The sequence below is a fragment of the Pelophylax lessonae genome (genome assembly GCF_965119305.1).
Source record: "Pelophylax lessonae genome assembly, chromosome: 3".
Classification (NCBI taxonomy): domain Eukaryota; kingdom Metazoa; phylum Chordata; class Amphibia; order Anura; family Ranidae; genus Pelophylax; species Pelophylax lessonae.
The window spans coordinates 351,965,901-351,986,546 of NC_138770.1; the positions used below are offsets into that span (position 1 = coordinate 351,965,901).

General features: G+C 41.3%; 1 protein-coding gene across 5 annotated transcripts in view; it reads left to right on the plus strand.

Moving 5' to 3' along the window:
• MYO6 (myosin VI) overlaps window positions 1–20,646 on the plus strand; it is a 394,715-nt gene that overhangs the window by 173,034 nt on the left and 201,035 nt on the right. For all 5 annotated transcript variants that reach the window (XM_082249660.1, XM_082249662.1, XM_082249661.1 and 2 more), the window contains exons 8-9: window positions 3,283–3,380; window positions 12,036–12,200. In XM_082249660.1, coding sequence (XP_082105786.1) covers window positions 3,283–3,380; window positions 12,036–12,200 — 263 coding nt within the window. The remainder of the gene's footprint in view (window positions 1–3,282; window positions 3,381–12,035; window positions 12,201–20,646) is intronic.

The window sequence follows — 20,646 nt, forward strand, 5'->3', positions numbered from 1 at the left end:
CACAAATCCTGTTGTCTTTATGACAAAAAGTATAAGGCTCCATTCACACCTGAGCATATCGTTTTCAGGCTTTTCTTTCAGTGGTTTTTTAGACGTTTTTTCAGGCCTTTTGTAGGCGTTTTTCCAGGCGTTTTTTTCAGGTGTTTGGAGGCAGGCATTGACACTTTGTTTTAATGTATTAGAAAAAATTTCACATCTGGCTCCACACGCTTCTCATGCATCTCCCCGATGCCTTGGTTTAGTTTGGAATTTACAGCTATCCACGGCTACACCGTTTGAATGGAACACCTCTGCAGGACACTTTTTATGCATGTTTTGCTATTGTGACATGTGAGTGTGAAATTTTTTCTATTACATTAAATCAAAGTGTCTTTGCATACTTCACCATGAGGAGTTTCTCTCGGTTTATTTCTACTAACCCCACGTTATACCTGCTCTGGTGAGACCATCAATGAGGGCGTACATTTACCGATCTGGATATAATCCCTGAAGTATTAGTGGTTCTGGAATCAGGATCTAATATCTTCACAGCTGATCGTTGTGCTTTGAGACAACCATTATTGGAGCTAGTGTGGATCTCTGTTATGGGGATCTATACATTCCGGTAAGCAGCCACACTAAATGGTGATTGGTGGAGGTTCTGATCTTATAACCAGCACATGGTGTATGGGATTTTTCCTGAGGGGTTCATCTATGAGGACTTTTATATTGTAATTCATTTTATGTTCAAATAGTGTTCATTCCATTTTTTGTCTATCATTTTAAAAGTTCTTTGTGGTCTTTTTGACCTATTTTCTGTTAGGTTATACTGAGCGCTGCACACCTTGTCTACATTTTTTGCCGAGTTGGGGTTCAACAACTTTGTGTGCTGGCTGCAATATATACCTTAATCTAACCATATTTATTTATCAAGCGCAGTGATTTATATATTTTTTTCTGTTTTTAATACTATTATTTATTTATTTTTTAAAATCTGGTGCCTTAAAGGCTCCAGTAGCCGGAAATGATTTGATGACATCGCTTCTGGGTTCCTAGATTGGAGACCCGATCAGAGCTGATTCCAGCTTTGTTCGGGTCTTCGACCAGCCGGCGGATGTGCTTGCTGGTCGCTCGGGCCTCGCTCATGCTGGCTGGGGCAGGAGACCCGGGCGGAGCAGCGGGAGTAGCTGCGCAAATTTGTGACGATACTTCAAGAAAAGTGAATATCAGCCCCATCGATCTTGTATGTAGGAAAATTTTGATGATGTGATGTATTAGGAAAATTTTAATGATGTATTAGTGTCACATTGGGCCTATGTCATCTGCAAACCTGGCTTGACATGGCGCAAATATAGCGAATATGTAAATGCAGATAAAGTACAGTTGTGATGCTCTCATCAATATTATGCTAGGCCAATATTTGCCATAGCCTGACTTTACATGGCACAAGAATACCAAACAAGAATTTAACAGAAATAGGGTAGCATAATGATTATTGTACTATATGGTGTACTTACTAGAAAGACCCCCCACTTAAAACCACTTTAGCCACCCACAAAATTAGATAAGGGTTCTTGTAAGATAGATGGAGACGTTCTATGTTTGTGTGTATAAAAAAGATCATAGAATAGTGGCAATCTCTAACTCATTTAATCCACCTGGTGAATGTGTATCTAAGGTATAAATCCAATATGTCTCCCTTTGGCCGAGCCCTATGGAAGCGCTCTGCTTCAGGAAGATATTTGGAAATCTGTTCTGCAACCCAAACTTCGAGTCTTCCTGAATCAGAACGCTGGTAGCACGAAATGCCAGCAGAATGCTTGGATGTATAGGGAGAGGTATAAGCAGTAGAAAGAGAGAAGTGCTTATGCCGCTGTACAGAACATTGGTGAGACCTCACTTGGAGTATTGTGCGCAGAACTGGAGGCCATATCTCCAGAAGGATATAGATACTCTAGAGAGAGTTCAGAGAAGAGCTACTAAACTAGTACATGGATTGCAGGAAAAAACTTACCAGGAAAGGTTAAAGGACCTTAACATGTATAGCTTGAAAGAAAGAAGAGCCAGAGGGGATATGATAGAAACTTTTAAATACATAAAGGGAATCAACTCGGTAAAGGAGGAGAGCATATTTAAAAGAAGAAAAACTACCACAAGAGGACACGGTTTTAAATTAGAGGGGCAAAGGTTTAAAAGTAATATGAGGAAGTATTACTTTACTGAGAGAGTAGTGGATGCATGGAATAACCTTCCTGCAGAAGTGGTAGCTGCAAATACAGTGAAGGAGTTTAAGCATGCATGGGATAGGCATAAGGCTATCCTTCATATAAGATAGGGCCAGGGACTATTCATAGGATTCAGATATATTGGGCAGACTAGATGGGCCAAATGGTTCTTATCTGCCGACACATTCTATGTTTCTATGGTAGTATGGTTTAGGGCTCAAACAGTTATTAAAATAAAGCTACTATATAGTTCATGCAGATAAGTACATCGATTATATAGTAAAGTTATCCAGGGATAAAGGTTAGGGCATATTTGGAAGAGCCCTGCTTCAGGAAGACATTCGTAAATCTGTTCTCCAAACCAATCTTTGAGTCTTCCTGAAGCAGAGCGCTTCCATGGCTGCCCTCACCCTTATTCCTGGATAGACTCTACAGATAACTTTACTATATAATCTATGGACTGATCTGCATGAACTATATAGTATCTTTATTTGATTAACTATTTGCACCGAAAACCATACTACCATTACTGGGTTTTAGCAAATATTCACTCACACTTTACCTCAAATCACCTAGGCAATCTGAACAGAAGTTGACCTCCTGGGACATGTCACTGGTCCCAGGAAGCTATAGGACCATTCACATGTGAAGTGGGTTGTAAGGCCACAAGGAGTGGCGTGACCTGCCTCCGTGAGAACAGGTGCAGAATCCCTGGACAGATAAGTGTCCTTTTGTTAAAAGTCAGTAGCTACAGTATTTGTTGCTGCTGCCTTTTTTTTTTGTTGGGGCAGACTCAAGAACCTCTGCAACTGTATTATGTATTTAATGATACTATAGCAGTTTTTTTTTATTTTGGGGATATTCACAGAGTACAAATCTCAGCTGGTATCAGCTTTTCTTTAAAGTAAAAAATATTTCTACATTGCGGTTTTAAAATACGACAGAGTTGCAAGACAATTGACAAATCCTTTTGAGGGGAATATCAAGCAGTCTGTGTATCTGTCACTAAAAATTTTCTGGCTAGATATAGAATTTCATGTATTTGTATCTGCTAACAATTCTGTGTATACCCATACAGCTAATCCCCTGCTAGAGGCCTTTGGCAATGCAAAAACTGTGCGGAATAACAACAGCAGCCGTTTCGGAAAATTTGTAGAAATACACTTCAATGAAAAGGTAATTTTTAAAATGTTTCCAGTACATTGCTGTATATATTCCTTCCGTGTGTGTTTTTTTTTTTTTTTTTTAATATTATACACTATACATTTAGAATTGTATAAGAATATAGATTTATAGTTTTGTACTAATATGATGTAATAGTAATGTGGGTGTATTCCTCTTCCAGTTGAGTCTCATTCACATGTATAATGAACAATCTCTTGGACTTGAGAATAAATACATTGACATGGATACAGTAATTTCAGCCCACTGATCCAAACAAACCTGACTGAGTGCAATAGAAAAAGTAAACCATAACTGATCACTTGCAGCCAATCAGAAGAGTCCAAAGGATAGCCGCAAACTTTTGGCGCTTTAGAGGTTTTTTTTAGAAAGCCTTGTAACTGTGCTGTTTAGGACCTTTTTTTTTTTTGTCATAGTAATAATATGTGTCTAATCAAGAGTATAATATAGAGTCTAGCACATGTGGGATTTATTGAAAGGCAAGAGCCTGCTAATTTACCTTTTGGCCTAAAGTGGAGCTCCAGCCAAGAGGTTTCTTTCCCCCTTGATTTGATAAAGTGGGGAAGGGTAGAACATCCATTTTTGTTTTTATACCTGTTGAGAAGATATACCCTCACTTACTGTCCAAGAATCAACAGAGCTCAGTTCGCACACAGACTGCCATAAAAACCTGATACTTTTTCTAACTCTTAACCACTCTGTTAAAAGTTTTAAATTGCTTTTTCTTGCGTTCTTCTTTAATAATTGGTAATTTAAATATTATTAATAAAAATTGTGTGTGTGTATATAAATATATAATTTTTTTTTCATGAGAAATAGTCTTAATTGAAGACTAGACCTCAAGGTGTTTTTTTTTACAATACAACAATTTACTTGTCTAAAGTCTTTGAATCTGAGTGTGTTCCCGCTGTGGTCCTGAAAGTGAGTGTCACATCCCAAAATACTTGGAAAAATTGTAAAATCCCCTAGGGGTGGGACTTTTTAGGCACATCAAAACGTAAAATGCAACATATTATTAATTCATAAATTTTATTAACATATACAAAAAAATATACAATAAATACAATGGACTCAAGATAAAATATTTGGCAAGCTGATATAAATATGCAAATGAACTCAACCATCCACCCCAGATAATGTCCGACGTTTCGAGGTAAAGAACCTCTTCTTCGGGGATTATGCTGGAGGTTTTTTGTTCTGTAAGTATTGAAAAACCATATATATCACACAAGATATCTCAGAGTACATATTTCATCAATACATGTTCTTTTTGTAAAAGTACAGAGCATGATTAATTGTATGAAAAGTAAAGTACACTTACATGGTTGATTCGCATATGAGCATATAGAGAAGTTTTCCGCTTTAAAAAAAAAGGAACTGTTGACACCCACAAAGTGCTGTAAGTTTGAAAGATGGAATGTATGAGAATATAAATCTCTCAATAAGAGGGGGAATGAGGCAGGTGAATTGTGCGTCTCGGATGCACCTATCACAACTGGAGTCCAAATGTGCTTAGCAGATCAGGCGGGGGTCAATCACATATGACTGCAAAGAGATATATAGTATGTGTAATCAATACACTATACTATGAGGCTCAGGTAAGTGTTAGGGGGTGCTGGGGAGGCTTCTGCACACAGAGAATGCATTAAGAGGAAAAACCCTCTGCCTTTATAACTCATTTAAAGTGTATTTCCACTTTTGCAGCCAAATTGGGATAACTCCTACTTTATATTTGTATAATATTATCATTCACCTAGCATAATTTTAAAAAATATTACAAAATTGCAGCTTACTTTTTAAGTCCTCTTTTCTGGAAACTCCAGCACTGTATAATTGTACAAGATCTCTTTCTTTATGCGGTGGCTGGGTAGCTGTTTGCGCCATAATTAAATCTGTCTGTAGTGTGCAGGCATCGCTTCACTTTCAGTTATAAACTAGATTAAAATATAGTCTGTCCTAACAAAAAGTTAAAGGTTTAGAAGCTGGACTTCTTGATTTGTAGGTTAATGAGAGGAAACTTAACCTATCATTAGGACAGACCCACTCTGACATATTGATGTTAATCCTTGCTGTCAGTCATGAGGCCATCTCCTGAAGAACATCTTAAAATGATTGTAAAGTCTTGTTTTTTTTTTTCCTATAAAAATAACAAACATGTTCTACTTACCTCCTCTGTGCAGTGGATTTGCACAGAGCAGCCTGGATCCTCCTCTTCTTGGTTCCCTCTTCTAGTCTCCTGGCCCCTCCCTCACATTGAGTGCCCCCACAGCAAGCAGCTTGCTATGTGGGCACCTGAGCCAAGTCACAGCTCCCTGTGTCTATTCAGACACGAAGCTCGCCCCCGCCCCCCTCTCTCCTGATTGGCTAGCTGACTTTGATAGCAGTGGCAGCCAATGGCGCCGCTGCTGTGTCTCAGCCAATCAGGAGGGAGAATCTCGGATGGCTGAGACACTGGTGAACATCGCTGGACAGAGAGGGACCTCAGGTAAATGTTAGGGGGGCTGAGGAGGACTGCTGCACAGAGGTTTTTTATCTTAATGTATAGAATGCATTAAGATAAAAAAAGCTTCTGACTTTACAATCCCTTTAGGCTGGCCATAGATTTATTTATTGTTAACAAAAATGAATGGATTCTCCCATCCACACAAACTCAATGTGGATGGAGGAATCCTGCCCGCTGCACTATTGTATTCTGACAGTGGAGACTCCTACACTGTCAGAAGACACTGATCCGCATAGCAGCAATCAATTGAATATTTATTAGCAGTCCCGTTCAAGAGGAGTTGATCATTAAATCGACGCCTCTCAAACGAGAACAGCCATAAATGGATCAAAATTCAGTTGGTCACTGCTGAACTGGCCATCAATTTTGATCCATCTTATGGACAGCTTTAAAAGTAAGAAATTATTTAGACTTTTTGTATTTCTGTATGCTGTGTGAATGAAAACAAATACCAGACATATAGTATGGTTATCCCAAATTTGACTGCAAAAGTGGAAATATACTATAGGGCATTTCCTTTGGTTATACATTCTGCCTTTCTCCCAGCCGTCTTTTCTTTGGCAGAATATTCTTGATTTTCAGATTAAGGTTTCATTCACACTTGCGACCTTGTGTGATTAAATGCAGAAACCCCATGGGGGGTTCCTGGCGATCAGCTGCAGGAGGAAGGCCTCATTGAAAGTAATTGGAGGCTGACAGCTACTGAAGCTAATTCCGGCTGTGATGGAGTGACTACCTGCAAGTGATCAGCGCTGGACATAGAGGGTCTGCATTCAGGACTGATCACTCGTGTGATGAGGGCCAAATAAAGGGACAAAAGTTGGCAGAATAGGTGGTGTTTTCCTTTTTTTTTGCAAAATTTTTTCTCCTGAATATTGGGATTTTTTTAGACACTTTTATGTTTGATCATACAAATGAAAAATTGTTTATAAAAAAAATTATATATTTTATTAATACATGTTAAAAAAATTGGTTATTACATATAAAAAAAAATACATGACAATGTTCACATAACACAATGTGTACATATTACGATGGACTGCGAATACACCAGCTGTGAAGGATGCAATGATGAAGTTGTAACTTCTTCCACCCGATGCGTTTCAGAGAGCAAAAACTCTCCTTAATCAGGGGTATGGGAGGTGTCACTTAAAGTCAATTACATGGCATTGCACGAAGACTTTTGCATGGGGAATATTCAGGGGAAACAATTTTGTATAGTTCATGAGGGATGTGGCACAGGCAAAGCCTAATCCCTAGTATTTTGATGATCCTTTTTTTTTTTTTTTTTTTTTTTTTGAACATTTGGTGGGATTGAGGCAGATTTGAGCATTCTCCTTTTCCTCTTATGCTCTTTAAGGGATAAGATCACCTTTTCAAAAAAAAAAAAAATAATGCACATTTTTTTTCAGGTAAAAAAAGGTCCATTTATTATTGTTTTTACTACCAACCTGTGAAGCATTGCATCTGCGATCAGCATATTGTGGGTGCCATGCAGGGCTCCTGCAGATTGTCAGTATATCTGTCGTCTTGTACTTTATATGGGCAGGCAGACACACACTGACAGGAAGAGACAATTAACTACTAAAGCGATCAACGGCCCCATGGTAGTTCATTGAGAACTACAAGCCGACAGCTGTCGGTACTTGTAGTTTTCCATTCACAGATCTCTTTTAATGAATGACCTAAGTGGGCAGAGCCCTGCATTGCCACATTTTTTATTTATTTTTTTTAAAACAGTGACCGCAAGCAAGGGTTGAAGATCCCCCGCTTGCTGTCACACATAGGGAGCTGGATGGGCTGTGGCTGCAGAAGTGGGAACATGTTACATGGTCCACCCTATAAAGGTGTGGACCATGTAACATGTTCCCAAAGGAGAACTTATGCTTTAACACAACTCCCAGGATTGAGACATGACGTACGGACTGGGGGGGGGGGGGGGGTGCAAATAGTAGTAACAACTAGTTTTAGCCACACTGTAGTACAGAAAATAGTTGTTTGCAGAGCATATTTACTGTCTTATATGTTATTTCTAAAATGTACAGTATATCCCAAGATTATGCTCATTACTCTGCTGTGAAAAATGCAGTGCAGCAAGAAAAAAAACAAAAAGGTAGGAGTGCAAATCCACTATAAAGTATTTCTCCATGATACAGCTACATTTCACCTACAGTTTGTTCACTATAAAGGAGAAAGTACCCTTTTGCTTTCATAAAAATATTGACGTTAATCTCTCCTAACTTGAGTTAGTGAATTGAATTCTGTGGCCAACCAGCGTATTCTCAAGACTAGCCACCTAAATTAAGATTAATATGGACACTTGGCCATGCATTTCCTTCATTGTGTTGTTTATTTTCTGCCAAATGAGTATGGAGAGATTGCTTTATTAACAATAATAATTCATAAACTTAAAGTTGGAGCTGTAATAGTCTTATGACACAGATCTCCGAATTTTTGGCTAGGAGCCAGAAAGAAGCTTAATCAATCATGTATTTTCAGGCTAAGGCTAAGTTCACATGTAGGCGTTTTGGGGTGTTTTTGGGGAGTTTTTCTACTCTAGGATCAGCTCAAAAAACGCCCAACAAGACAAATCCTATTCATTTCAATGGCCTCTGTTCACATCTGAGCGTTTTGACGTTTTAAGCAAAACGCCCAACAATCTAAAAAGTACATGAGCTTCTTTTTGGGCAGATTACAGGCGTTTTTATTTTTTTTCCATTAGTTACTAGTCAACCTAAAAACACCTGCACAAAAACGCCTGTAAAAACGCCTGTAAATAGCAACGCCAAGATGTGAACGTATACTAAAGCTGTTAAATGTTGGTTTCACATAAAAGCAGGAAAAGCAAAAAAAGATAAAACTGTTTTTCAAGCTATACCATTACATATCACCCCAAATCTGACACTGCCATGTGAGGTGGCAACCTTTAACACTGTCAAAACTGATCTTTCCATTTGGTCTTTCCAAATAAATAGAAAACAAACAATATGTGTGTTCCCTAGTGTCCAACGTACAGATTTTTGTATTACAGTAAAGGTTATGCAGGTGCTGAGTGAGCTTTTATCTGGAAGCCAACTCTGATAATGAGAGTAACCTTTTGTAGTCATGACAAGAGACTGCCGTTTTTTTCCTAGCAACAGTGGGATCCGCTGTATGACAAGTTCTTAAGTGTTTAATCAAGTTTTGCAATTTGTCTTTAGCTTCTTATAACATGAGTCAGATGAGAATTGCATTCTTTATTGGTTATATTGTACAATGTACTATATAATAATGGAAGCTTATTGTATGGTGTTTGTACATACAGTGCCTTGAAAAAGTATAAATACCCCATGAAATTGTCCCCATTTTGTCATGATACAACCAAAAATGTAAATGTATTTTATTGGGATTTTATGTGATAGACCAACACAAAGTGCCACATAATTGTGATGTGGAAGGAAAAAAAATAAATGTTTTTCAAATTAAAGTAAAGTAAATATCTGAAAAGTGTGGTGTGAATTTGTATTCAGCCCCCCTGAGTCAAAACCACCTTTCTCTGCAATTACAGCTGCAAATCTTTTTGGGTATTTCTCTACCAGCTTTGCACATCTAGAGAGTGAAATTTCTGCCCATTCTTCTTTGCAAAATAGCTCAAGTTCTCTTAGACTGGATGGAGAGCATTGGTGAAAAGCGATTTTCAAATCTTTCCACGGATTCTCAATTGGATTTAGGTCTGGGCTTAGACTGGGCCATTCTAACTCATGAATATGCTTTGATCTAAACCATTTCATTGTATCTCTGGCTGTATATTTAGGGTCATTGTCCTGCTGGAAGGTGAACCTCTGTCCCAGTCTCAAGTCTTTTGCAGACTCTAACAGGCTTTCTTCTAAAATTGCCCTGTATTTGGCTCCATCCATCTTCCCAACAACTCTGAGCAGCTTCTCTGTCCCTGCTAAAGAAAAGCATCCCTGATGGTGTGTTCAGGGTGATCTACAGTGTTTTTTTTTTTTTTTTTTTTTTTTGTCTGCCACTCATAATATTTTACTTTTAGGCCACAAAGTTTTGTGGTCTCATCTGAGCAGAGCACCTTCTTCCACATGTTCGCTGTGTACTCCACATGGCTTCTCAGAAACTGCAAACAGGACTTCTTATGGCTTTCTTTCAACAGTGGCTTTCTTCTTGCCACTCTTTTATAATGGCCAGGTTTGTGGAGTGCACAACTAATAGTTGTCCTGTGGACAGATTCTCCCACCTGAGCTGTGGATCTCTGCAGCTCCTCCAGAGTTACCACGGGGCTCTTGGCTGCTTCTCTGTTTAATGCTTTCCTTGCCCGACCTGTCAGTTTAGGTGGGTTTTCAGTTGTGCCATACTCTATCCATTTTTGGATGGTGGATTGAGCAGTGCTCTGTGAGATTTTCCAAGCTTGGAATATTTTTTATAACTTAACCCTGGTTTAAACTTCTCCACAACTTTATCCCTGACCTGTCTGGTATGTTCCTTGGCCTTCATGATGCTGTTTGTTCATTAAGGTTCTTTAACAAACCTCTGAGAGCTTCACAGAACAGCTGTATTTATACTGAGATTAAATTACACACATGTGGACTCTATTTACTAATTAGGTGACTTCTGAAGGCAATTGGTTTCACTAGGTTTTAGTTAGGGGTGTCAGAGTAAAGGGGGCTAGATACAAATGCACGCCACACTTTTCAGATATTTATTTGTAAAACAAATTGAAAACCATTTATCATGTGCCACTTTGTGTTGGTCTATCACACAAAATCCCATTAAATTTCATTAACGTTTTTGGATGTAACATGACAAAATGTGGAAAATTTCAAGGGGTATGAATACTTTTTTAAGGCACTGTATATCAGTGTCATCGGTTTGTCAAATGTAAGCAGAGTGTTTCCTGCCTTATCCTTTAGGAAACACTGGCACTTGATTTAGGTAAGAAATTGAATTTTATAATGTATGCTCTACTATGTGTTTCTGCAAAGTAATTGATAATCTTGGAGATCAAATAAGATTTTGTAAGTATTGTGGGCCCTTGTTTCTTTGAAGCGGCTTCCAACATATATTCAAAGAAATTCTAGCTGATTCTGGTGCTCGACTGCCACATTCTGCACTGACCTTATTTTAAAAAAGCTTTGAGCTACATCTAATATGAGAATGTAGCCCTTGAGTTGCAACACTCCTATATGAGGAGAACATTATTTACACCTTATGCTGCCCAAAGCATGCTGATTAATCATAATTGTTATTGTATTAAATGCATTATCCAGTTTGCTTTTCATGAAAAGATAACATTAGGTTAATAAGAAATCAACTAAAAAGAATAAAGAAATTACAAACTAAGAAGAGATGCCTAAAAACTACTTCCAGAGTTTGGTGATGATGTTAAAATTTAGTCTTAGGCTGACCATGTATTATACAATTTTCTTACCATTTTCTGTACAATTTTCTTTACATTTACCTTCAACTATGTAATACAAAGGCCTGCCTAATTGGATACAATTGAAAGTGTTGTTTAGTTTTGGCCCCATGTTATATGGTTTTTGGTAAATCTAACAGAAAATTGTACAAGAAAATTGAACGTGTTTGGCCAGCCTTAATTGCTCAGAAAGGGCTACAACTTTGCAGGTTGGTTCAAATAAAGGATTCTGCTACTTCTTCAAGGATTAAAAAGCAGCTGTAAATGATTTCATTTAAATTGGAGTAGGCCTTTAGGGCTCTTTCACACAGGCGGACGGTTCAGATCCGCCTGTCCGTTTTTTTGGCGGATCTGAACGGTCCCCCCCATGCATCCCTATGGGGCATCGGATGTCAGCGGAGACATGTCCGCTGACATCCCATCCGTCAAATCTGGATGGATGGAAACCCTATTTTCCATCCGTCCAGCGGATCGGATGGGATCGGATGAGAATGGACCGACAGTCCGTTCCCATTTGATTCCCCCATAGAGATGTATGGGGAACTGACAGCTGTGTCTCCGCACACAGCATGGAGAACAGCTGTCATTCTCCTGCTCAGCGGGGGATCGGCGGATCGATACCCTGCTGAGATAAACTGAGTCGGTCCAACGACTGTGTGAAAGAGGCCTCAAAGACATTGCTGTCAACTACATTGCTAAAGCTTTTCTGTTTTCTTTTCTTTTCTTTTCGCTATAGCATTCTGTAGTTGGAGGATTTGTATCTCACTACCTCTTGGAGAAGTCACGTATATGTGTGCAAGGACAAGATGAAAGAAACTACCATATTTTCTACAGATTGTGTGCCGGTGCACCAGAGGAAATTCGCCAGAAACTTTTCTTGAATTCCCCAGATAATTTTAGGGTGGGTATCCCTTGTAATTTTCTTCTGAATCTTTGCAAATTTACTCAAACATGATGAAAATTATTTTAGAACAACTGACACTTAGTTATTTCAGTAAAAGAGTTGCTATCTGACTTTGTGATACTAAAGGGAAAAAAAAACCCAAAAAACAAACCAATATTATTAATATTGATTGGACCCCAGGCAAACATATTCTTGGGCCCCCCACTCGCATGCAATTTGCTCTCTCACCACCTGCTTTGAGACATACAATAAATAGCAGCTAGATTAAAAAATCTGTTTACTGCAGCAGATTAGGCAGTGATTGTGATTGCTTGCCAGGGGTTACATCACATCTTGACTGCACATTGACTAGTTGCTAGAGGTTACAGCAGACATCACAAATAACTGACTAGTTGCTAGAGGTTACAACACATAATTTCGACTTGTTGATTGGTTGCTAGAGGTTACTGCACATCATTAAAAAAAAAAAAATTTTTTTATTTGTGTGCTACCACTGTGAATTCAAAACCAATCACAAAATCTGTACTAAATGATGGGACTATAAATAAGTATAGCTGCTAAATTCACCTTATTGTGTTTCCACATCAAGATTTAAAACATGTTAATATGTGTTAGCGCTGCTATTGAAAAATACAAATAAAAAATATATAAACATATCAGATATATGAAAAACGATAAGCTATACAATAATGTGCTAACAATAAGTAAGTGCAATGCAAAGAAGATGTCACTAAATGACTAAAAGTGCAATCCAAAACAAACAACTAGGGTGTAGAGAACATGTGCAAGAGTCCAACGTCTCTTTTCAATTAATGTGGATATGTTAGTCACTTGGTGTGTATCCCCTCCTTTAAATCTTGTGCTCAGATCACCTGGTGAAGTAACTGCTCATCTCTATTATAGACACGTAAGGCGTCAGCACAGCAAATATGAATGTACTCTCTGGCATCCAATCTCTATGCGGCTCCACACTGCTTAGAAATACTCCAGGGTAATATAAGGGAAGAAAGAGACAATCTCCAATAGTGCAGTACCTGGGTTAGTAGTTTCAATAAGCCACAATCTCGGCTTCATACATTAGACTCACATTTATTAAAAATAAACCCAGCATATAAAAAAAACATGTACAGCTTCAATCCTGCCCACCACTTTGTACCTCTACGCATTACGCAACATCCCATATGACTTCAACTGGAGGACAATCATCACTCCACCCATTGGTGACGGGGGGGGGGATTAGTGACAGTTCCGGGTGGGGGGGGGATGGGATCAATGACATGGCTGAGGAAGGAGTGTGTCCACTCTGTTTCCCCTGTCTGCATGTGAGAGGGGGGGGGGTGAGAGAGAGGGGGGGTTGGAGAGAGAAAGGGGGTAGGAGAAAGAGGTGGCTTGAGGGAGAGGGGTGTTAAAAAAGGGGGAGTGAAATATGGGGGGGAGAGAGGGGGAATGAGAGGGGGTGAAAGGGAAATTGGGTGTAAAAGAGTGAGGGAGAGGGGGTAGATAAGAAAAGGGGGGGTTGGAGAGGAGGGTAGGGGAGAGAGCGAGAGGGGGAAGGAAGGGGGGATGAGAGAGTGAAAGAGGGGGTGAGAGAAAGGAGGATAAAGGGGGGTTGAGAGAGAGAGAAAGGGGGGTGAGAGAGAAGAGGAGAGAAAGAGGTGGGTTGAGACAGAGGGGGTTAGAGAGAGAGAGAGAGAGAGAGGGGGGGGTTAGAAAGAGAGAGAGAGAGGTGGGGAAGTTAGAGAGAGAGAGGTGGCAGAGAGTGAGAGAGGGGGGAGAAAGAGTTGGGTCAATTGAAATATACATTTCATACAGCATCCAAAAGAAGATCAAAAGATTCTAACGCTTTACCTTTTTTTTTTTAGCATATTAAAGTTGTCATCAGCAAACTAATCATTACTAGACAATTATATAATTTAGAAAAAGATTCCATATATGGTGGCCCAAAGTCTTTTGAAATTCTTGGTTATAATTAATTTTTCTTTTATAATATAATGTAAATTAAAGTTTTTGTTTATGTAGAGTTTGTTGACTATGAGAGCTAACATGTAAGCCTTTCCCTTTAAGCTTTAAATTAAAGAGGACATACAGAAAATGGGTTCGTTTTTAAGGGCAAAGCAATAATCTTTGATGCTTGAGTGGTTAGAGCAATATTGTACCTTTCAGCTTAAACACAAGGTCATTTTCTATAATGAAAGAGAGCATAGTCAATAAATCATTGACTTTCAATTAGCCCTGCATTGAAGTAGGTAAGGATGCACTGAAACACATTTTTGGAGTGACACTTTCTTTGTTTCCAGTTCTTGGTAGGGTCACTTTTTCAGTTATTAGTAGGGTCACTTTTTAATGTATTGTGTGCTTTAGTTTTGTTTTTAAAAAGCTATACAGGAAATAAAAAGGTAACCTATTATACAAAATAATGGATAGGCATTCTCTTTGTGTGTATCTTTTTTTTCTCATTATCTATTGGATTTCTGGTAAGGCCTATTAATTCTGTCTTTTTTAAATGACCTGTTCCAGTACTTCCAGATCTTAAGGTATTCATTTTTTAGGTTGTTGAATGGCAAACTATAGTAACCACATTTTGGTTTTCAATTCTTATTTCTCAGTAGAAAAGCAATAACAATTAGGTGGCTGAATCCTAATAATCCTAATATAACTATGTGGAAATACCCTGTTAATAAAATGATATCCTGGAAATGCACTGTGTGTAAAAATATACATTGTTCTGGTTTTGGAAAATATGGTGGGACTTGGTGTAAATCTAGATGCCCCCAGTTATATAACGTATATTTATGGTTTAATTAGGTTAAAGAAAAAAAGAAAAAAAAAAGGTTTCTCTTTCATTCGATGGACACAGTGCTCCATAAATCATATTCGGTGGGTTATATTGCCTCCTTCAGGAGTAGGTCTAGGCAGAACAAAAAATACCTGGCTACGCCCATGGGCCGTCCCCAGCTGGTATATAACCCCCCCTTTGCTCTTGGTAATCAGTTTTAATCTGTCTTGTCAGGAGTAAGGACCTAGGCTCCTGGCTGGGATCTCTGCTACTAGCAATTTTCTCCTTCCTTACATCTTTTTTGTTTTCTCTCGGGAGATCTACAATCAACTGCCAGGCTGGGTGACGGGCTGGATAATCTAGATCCAGTGGTCCCCCCAGCATAGCCAGTGAGCCTGTGCAGAACAAAGTTATGTGTTAGGTCGGCCGCAACATAGCCTCAGGGACAGAGGCTGGCCTGCGAGTTAAACAACGGGTCGCATAAGACCGGGCATGAGTCTGAGTTGCAGCGGTCTTTTGGCTGACATTTCCCCTTCTTTGGTGGCGAGGAGTTATGTCTGGAGCGTTACCCGCACCATGGAAGGGTAAGTACAGTCATCCCTCTCCCCTTTTGGTGGTTTTCTGTAGGGATGCACCGAAATGAAAATTTTGGGCCGAAACCGAAACCGAAAATGCAGGATGCCCTTGGCCGAAAACCGAAACCGAAACCGAAAATGACTTTTTCCCCCAAAAAAATTTGAAATGGATAGAACAGGGACATAAACCAAAAACAGGCAGCGACGTACACCTACACCTGTCGCTGCCACCCTGTCACAGTATATGTACTGTGATGGGTTGGCAAGAGGTTAATTTAATTACCAATGGTATTTGTATTATGAGGCATGAGGGGTTAATGTATTGTCACTGCTGGTCACTCATCTATTAGTGACTGACCAGTGGCAGGTAATTAACCCCTTTGTGCTGCATTAGTGCAACCAGTGTTAATTAACACTGACACTGGTTGCACTAATGCAGCACAAAAGGGGTTAATTAACTGCCACTGGTCAGTCACTAATAGATGAGTGACCAGCAGTGACAATACATTAACCCCTCATGCCTCATAATACTAATAGCATTGGTAAGCTGCCTCAGCTCCCCTCCCCCCTCCCCCACTGCCTCAGCGTCCTCCTCCTCGGGTGTCCTCTCCTGCATTCAAAAGTCCCGCCTCTGGCCGGCGGCACCGCCTCTCAATGATGTCCCTACTACTCTGTGCATTATGAATGGACATACTAGGCGGGGGGCGGGGCGAGCGGCCGCTATAGAGAGAACTATTGTGATCCTTCACTGTCAGCTCCTCACGTCTATGTATGAATGAGAACTGAACTGAGCTGACACCGGGCGGGGGGGCGGGCGGAGCGGCCGCTATTAGCTGTGACTATGTGAGAGCTTCACTTCCTTGTCAGCGGAGATACGTGCCTGTCAGGGAAGTGAAGCTCTCACATAGTCACAGCTAATAGCGGCCGCTCCGCCCGCCCCCCCGCCCGGTGTCAGCTCAGTTCTGTTCTCATTCATACATAGACGTGAGGAGCTGACAGTGAAGGATCACAATAGTTCTCTCTATAGCGGCCGCTCGCCCCGCCCCCCGCCTAGTATGTCCATTCATAATGCACAGAGTAGTAGGGACATTATTAAGAGGCGGACGGCCGGCCAGAGGCGGGACTTTTGAAACCTGCCCTGCGCTGCGCTGCGCCCTCCTCCTTCCCCACGGCGGCCATTTTTATTTTCGGCACTGTTAACCCATTATCGGCCGAAATGAGAGAGGCTCATTTTCGGCCGATAATTTCGGTGGCCGAAATTTCGGTGCATCCCTAGTTTTCTGTGGGGTGGACGCGGGTAACCTGCAGGGACGGTCGGAACTATCCTGCAGGTTCCCTCCTTCCATCCTTAAATCCCTCACTGAGCTGGGCCTCCCCCACTCCCATTTCTGTCTGGACCTAGTCTGATGGGGGTCCCAGGGCAGATAATTCAGCAGAGACCCCTGGGGTCTCCCCTGCTATCCCTACTCCCTACAGGGTCCTGGGATAGTGTGTGTCCCGCCCTGGTAGTCTGGAGGGGTCCCAGTGTAGGATACCCCTAGGTGCATGCCCTGCTGTTTTCAGTGTGAGTATAGTGCAGGGGGGGGTCCCCTAAATGCATGCTTCCGTGTTTTGTAGCTGATGGTGGCCATTTTCCCTTAGTCTGTCTTGTCTCCAGTTGGCGGCCATGTTTGTGTAGTCGGAGGATGTCACGGGGGCCATTTTCTATTGGTCTGTCTGGTCTCTGGTTTGTGGCCATGTTTGTGTAGCCAGATAATGTCATGGGGCCATTTCCCCCTAATCTAGGAGATGCTGGAAACAACTGAAACCTTGTGGGGATGCCGAAGGTCCTCCTCTTACTCCTTAGTTTCCCTTTTCTGTGCCTGGGACATATGAACAGGGATAGCATCCATGATGATCCTGGGTTCGAATTCTTGGTGCTCCTCCAGTCGGTAGGGTGAGTTTTTGGGGGTCCCTGTTATTCCTCTCTTGGCTAATAGGTACCCTGAGCCTTGATGGGATCCTACAGTGGTGCCAAAAGATCATTTTTGTACTGCAAAGTCTTCCTTTCCTTATGGAGCCTCAGGGTCACATCTCCCCCACTGACCCCCCTCATGGAAGTGGCAGGTCCCTCAGAGCCCCAGCTTCCCATGGTTGCAGTTACTGCGCTCCTGCAGTCCTTAGTGTCCCAGGTGGAAGTGGAGTGTGGGCAAAGGCCCAGGAGGAAGCGTCCCCTGCCTTCCCATGCTCAGTCTGTCTCATCTGATTCTGAGCCTGATGCTGCCGTGGACACGGCCCATCCAGGGGGATTTAAAATCACACCCCCTGATCTACCTGATAGTGAGGATGATTCCTCCATGGTCGTAGCAGTGAATGCAAAAGCGTTGGTAGGCGCATTTATCACTACAGTGTGTGAAAATGGAGGATGCAGCTGATGTAGCCATGAATGTGGCTGTGTCATTCGGGAAAACACAAGTGAATGGTATTCCAAAGGTGTTTCTTAATGTGCCTTATTTTGACAGGTTTTCCTGTAAGGAATGGGAACAACTAAAATTGTCCTTTGTGGTCCCCATACGTTTTGCTCTACGTTACCCTTTTGAGGAGTCACTTTTAAAAAAGTGGGCTAGTCCACCAGTGGTGGATCTCCTGTTTCCAGGTTGAATAAAGCAACCATGATCCCAGTAGAGGAATCCCCATCCTTTAAGGACCCGGCTGACAAGAAAGCGGAGGCTGTGGCACGCAGCATGTTTACTATGGCTGGTTCGGCATTGCGGTCAGTCTCTGCCTCAGCTCTGGTGTCTCAGACCCAAACTGAATGGGCCAAGCTTTTGCGCCAGGGTCTGGGGGGGTGAGCAGGTCCCCACTGCTTATGTTGATTTAGCGGACCAGTTGGTCCATGGGCTGCAGTTTTTGTGATGCAGCTTTGGATACAGCTCCTGTGCTGTCCAGATTTTCTGTTTCAGCGGTAGTAATTAGGCACGTGCTGTGGCTTAAGAATTGGTTGGCAGAAAGCTCTCCAAGAAAGCTCTCATTGATATGCCCTTTTAAGGCGATCACTTGTTTGGGGCTATCTTGGATAACATCCTTAAGGGTATCACAGGGGTGGAAGAGTACCTTCCTACCACAGTCAAGGAAAGGGATGGAGCCTCGCTGCAGACCGGAACCCTCCTCGGCCCATAGAAAATTATTTCATGCTTCTGGGATAGAGAATAAGGGAAATAGATCTTTTGAATCTTCCCCGGGAGGTTCCAAGCAACCTTGGCCGGGTAAGCCTAGAGCTAGCTTCCCTGGACCAGCAGACAAAATTCCTTCAGCATGAAGGTCTGCCCTCACCCATTATTGGGGTGGGGGGACATCTTCGCTGGTTTTTGGCCCTGGGGACTTCTTTGGTGAGCAAGGAGATCCGTGAAATATTTCTTTTGGGGGTACCCAGAAAGGGGGACAAAGCTTGTCCTTTTCAGGTTTTTTTGGGTCCTGCGTCTCCTTGTGTGGATTTAATTCCTGCAAAGCTTCAGGTGATGTCCGAACTACCTAAGGTCCCCCCTCTCCCTGTCCAGGGAATTGATTTACCTAGGTTTGATTTTTAATTCTGACAGGGTGGTCCTTCCTCTGCACAAAGTTCAGGGACCACAAGCCGTGATTCACCGGCTGCTGTCACACAGATAGTTCTCGCTCACATTTTGCATACAGGTTCTGAGTCTGGTGGTATCCACTTTCAAGACAGTTGTGTTTGCACAGTCTTACATGCAGCTCCTTTAGCAGGTTCGGCTCCACAGGAGGAGGGCCAGGTATCTGCCCTGGCAATTTTTTTTCAGGGCCCCTTAGTTATGAACTCTTTAGTTCGTACCGTCATTCAGCGGGTTCGACGTGTGGCTCAACCTGTACAGTCTCTTTTGTCGCCATGGGATTTAAATTTAGTACTTTTGGTTCTCCATAAACCTTCATTTGAGAATATTTGGGAGATTCTCTTGCCTACATTATCCCAGAAGGTGACATTCTTGATGGCTATTACCTCGGCCCACAGGGCATCGGAATTGGTGGCATTATCCTGTCGCAGTTCCTATTTAGTGGTCCATAGGAATAAAGTGGTTCTTCATCCCTGTCCATCATTGGGTTTGTTCACACCAGCCCCATTGGACTGGAATTGACATGACTGCCCAATGTTTAAACAGGAAAATCTGCCTTGTGCCCTATTACTTTAGTTTATTGTTTCAGTGCTGAAAGAAGTCGGCTAGATTGCATTTTTTTTGCATTGCAATGGCTTGTGACTTGCTACAACGTGTTGGAACATGAGTTAAATGACACGTGAATGAGTTTAATTTTGTGATGAGTTAAATAAAAAAGTAAAAATGGTACAATACATTATACCCTCCCCTACACAGTGCATTCCAGCAGGTGTGCATTATACAAAGCTCATTGCCCACTGGTTTGAATAGGCCCAAGTACATCTAAAACTGTGGTCCTAGTTCATTTTATGAACTGCTAAATCTAACTTTTGGCACATGGAGAAAGCAGAATGAAAGACGAGATTAAAATGAAATCCCCCTTTTGTTTAGAATAGTATGATGACAGATTATCTCTGCGGCTGGAGCTACCTTTAGTCATTAGGGGCACATTTTTCTTCTTTGCAGTTTTATCTGATTTATGACTTGTATTGAAGATTTCTAAGTGAGCTGGCATGTGGCCTGTCAGGCAGTAGCACATCTGTTTTTCTCTCTGAAGACAGCAGTAATCACTTAGATCAGATATACATGTTTGGCTGACAATTGTGAATGATCCAGTAAATGACCCTTACATTCTGAAGGCTGCTGGCTGACGCTGCTGATTAGTCAGCTGCAGAGAGCAGTCAGGTTGCATCATTTGTAGGCTTGGAAAGCCCGATGTCTCAGTTGGAGAACATTACTCTTAGCAAGTGCTCTGATGGAGAAAAAAAACCCCTCTGAAATGATTAAAATTGAAATGAAACCTATCTGATGGTGCCCCTCAGTGGGCTGGAGACTGCAAACAGAAATGTCAGGTCTATTAAAACTTCAATTACTTTAGAAGACAAACTGTAGCCAAGCTTCTAAGTAAGATGTTTAAGTTTCTGGTGTCGTCGATGTCTCTGGTGGAG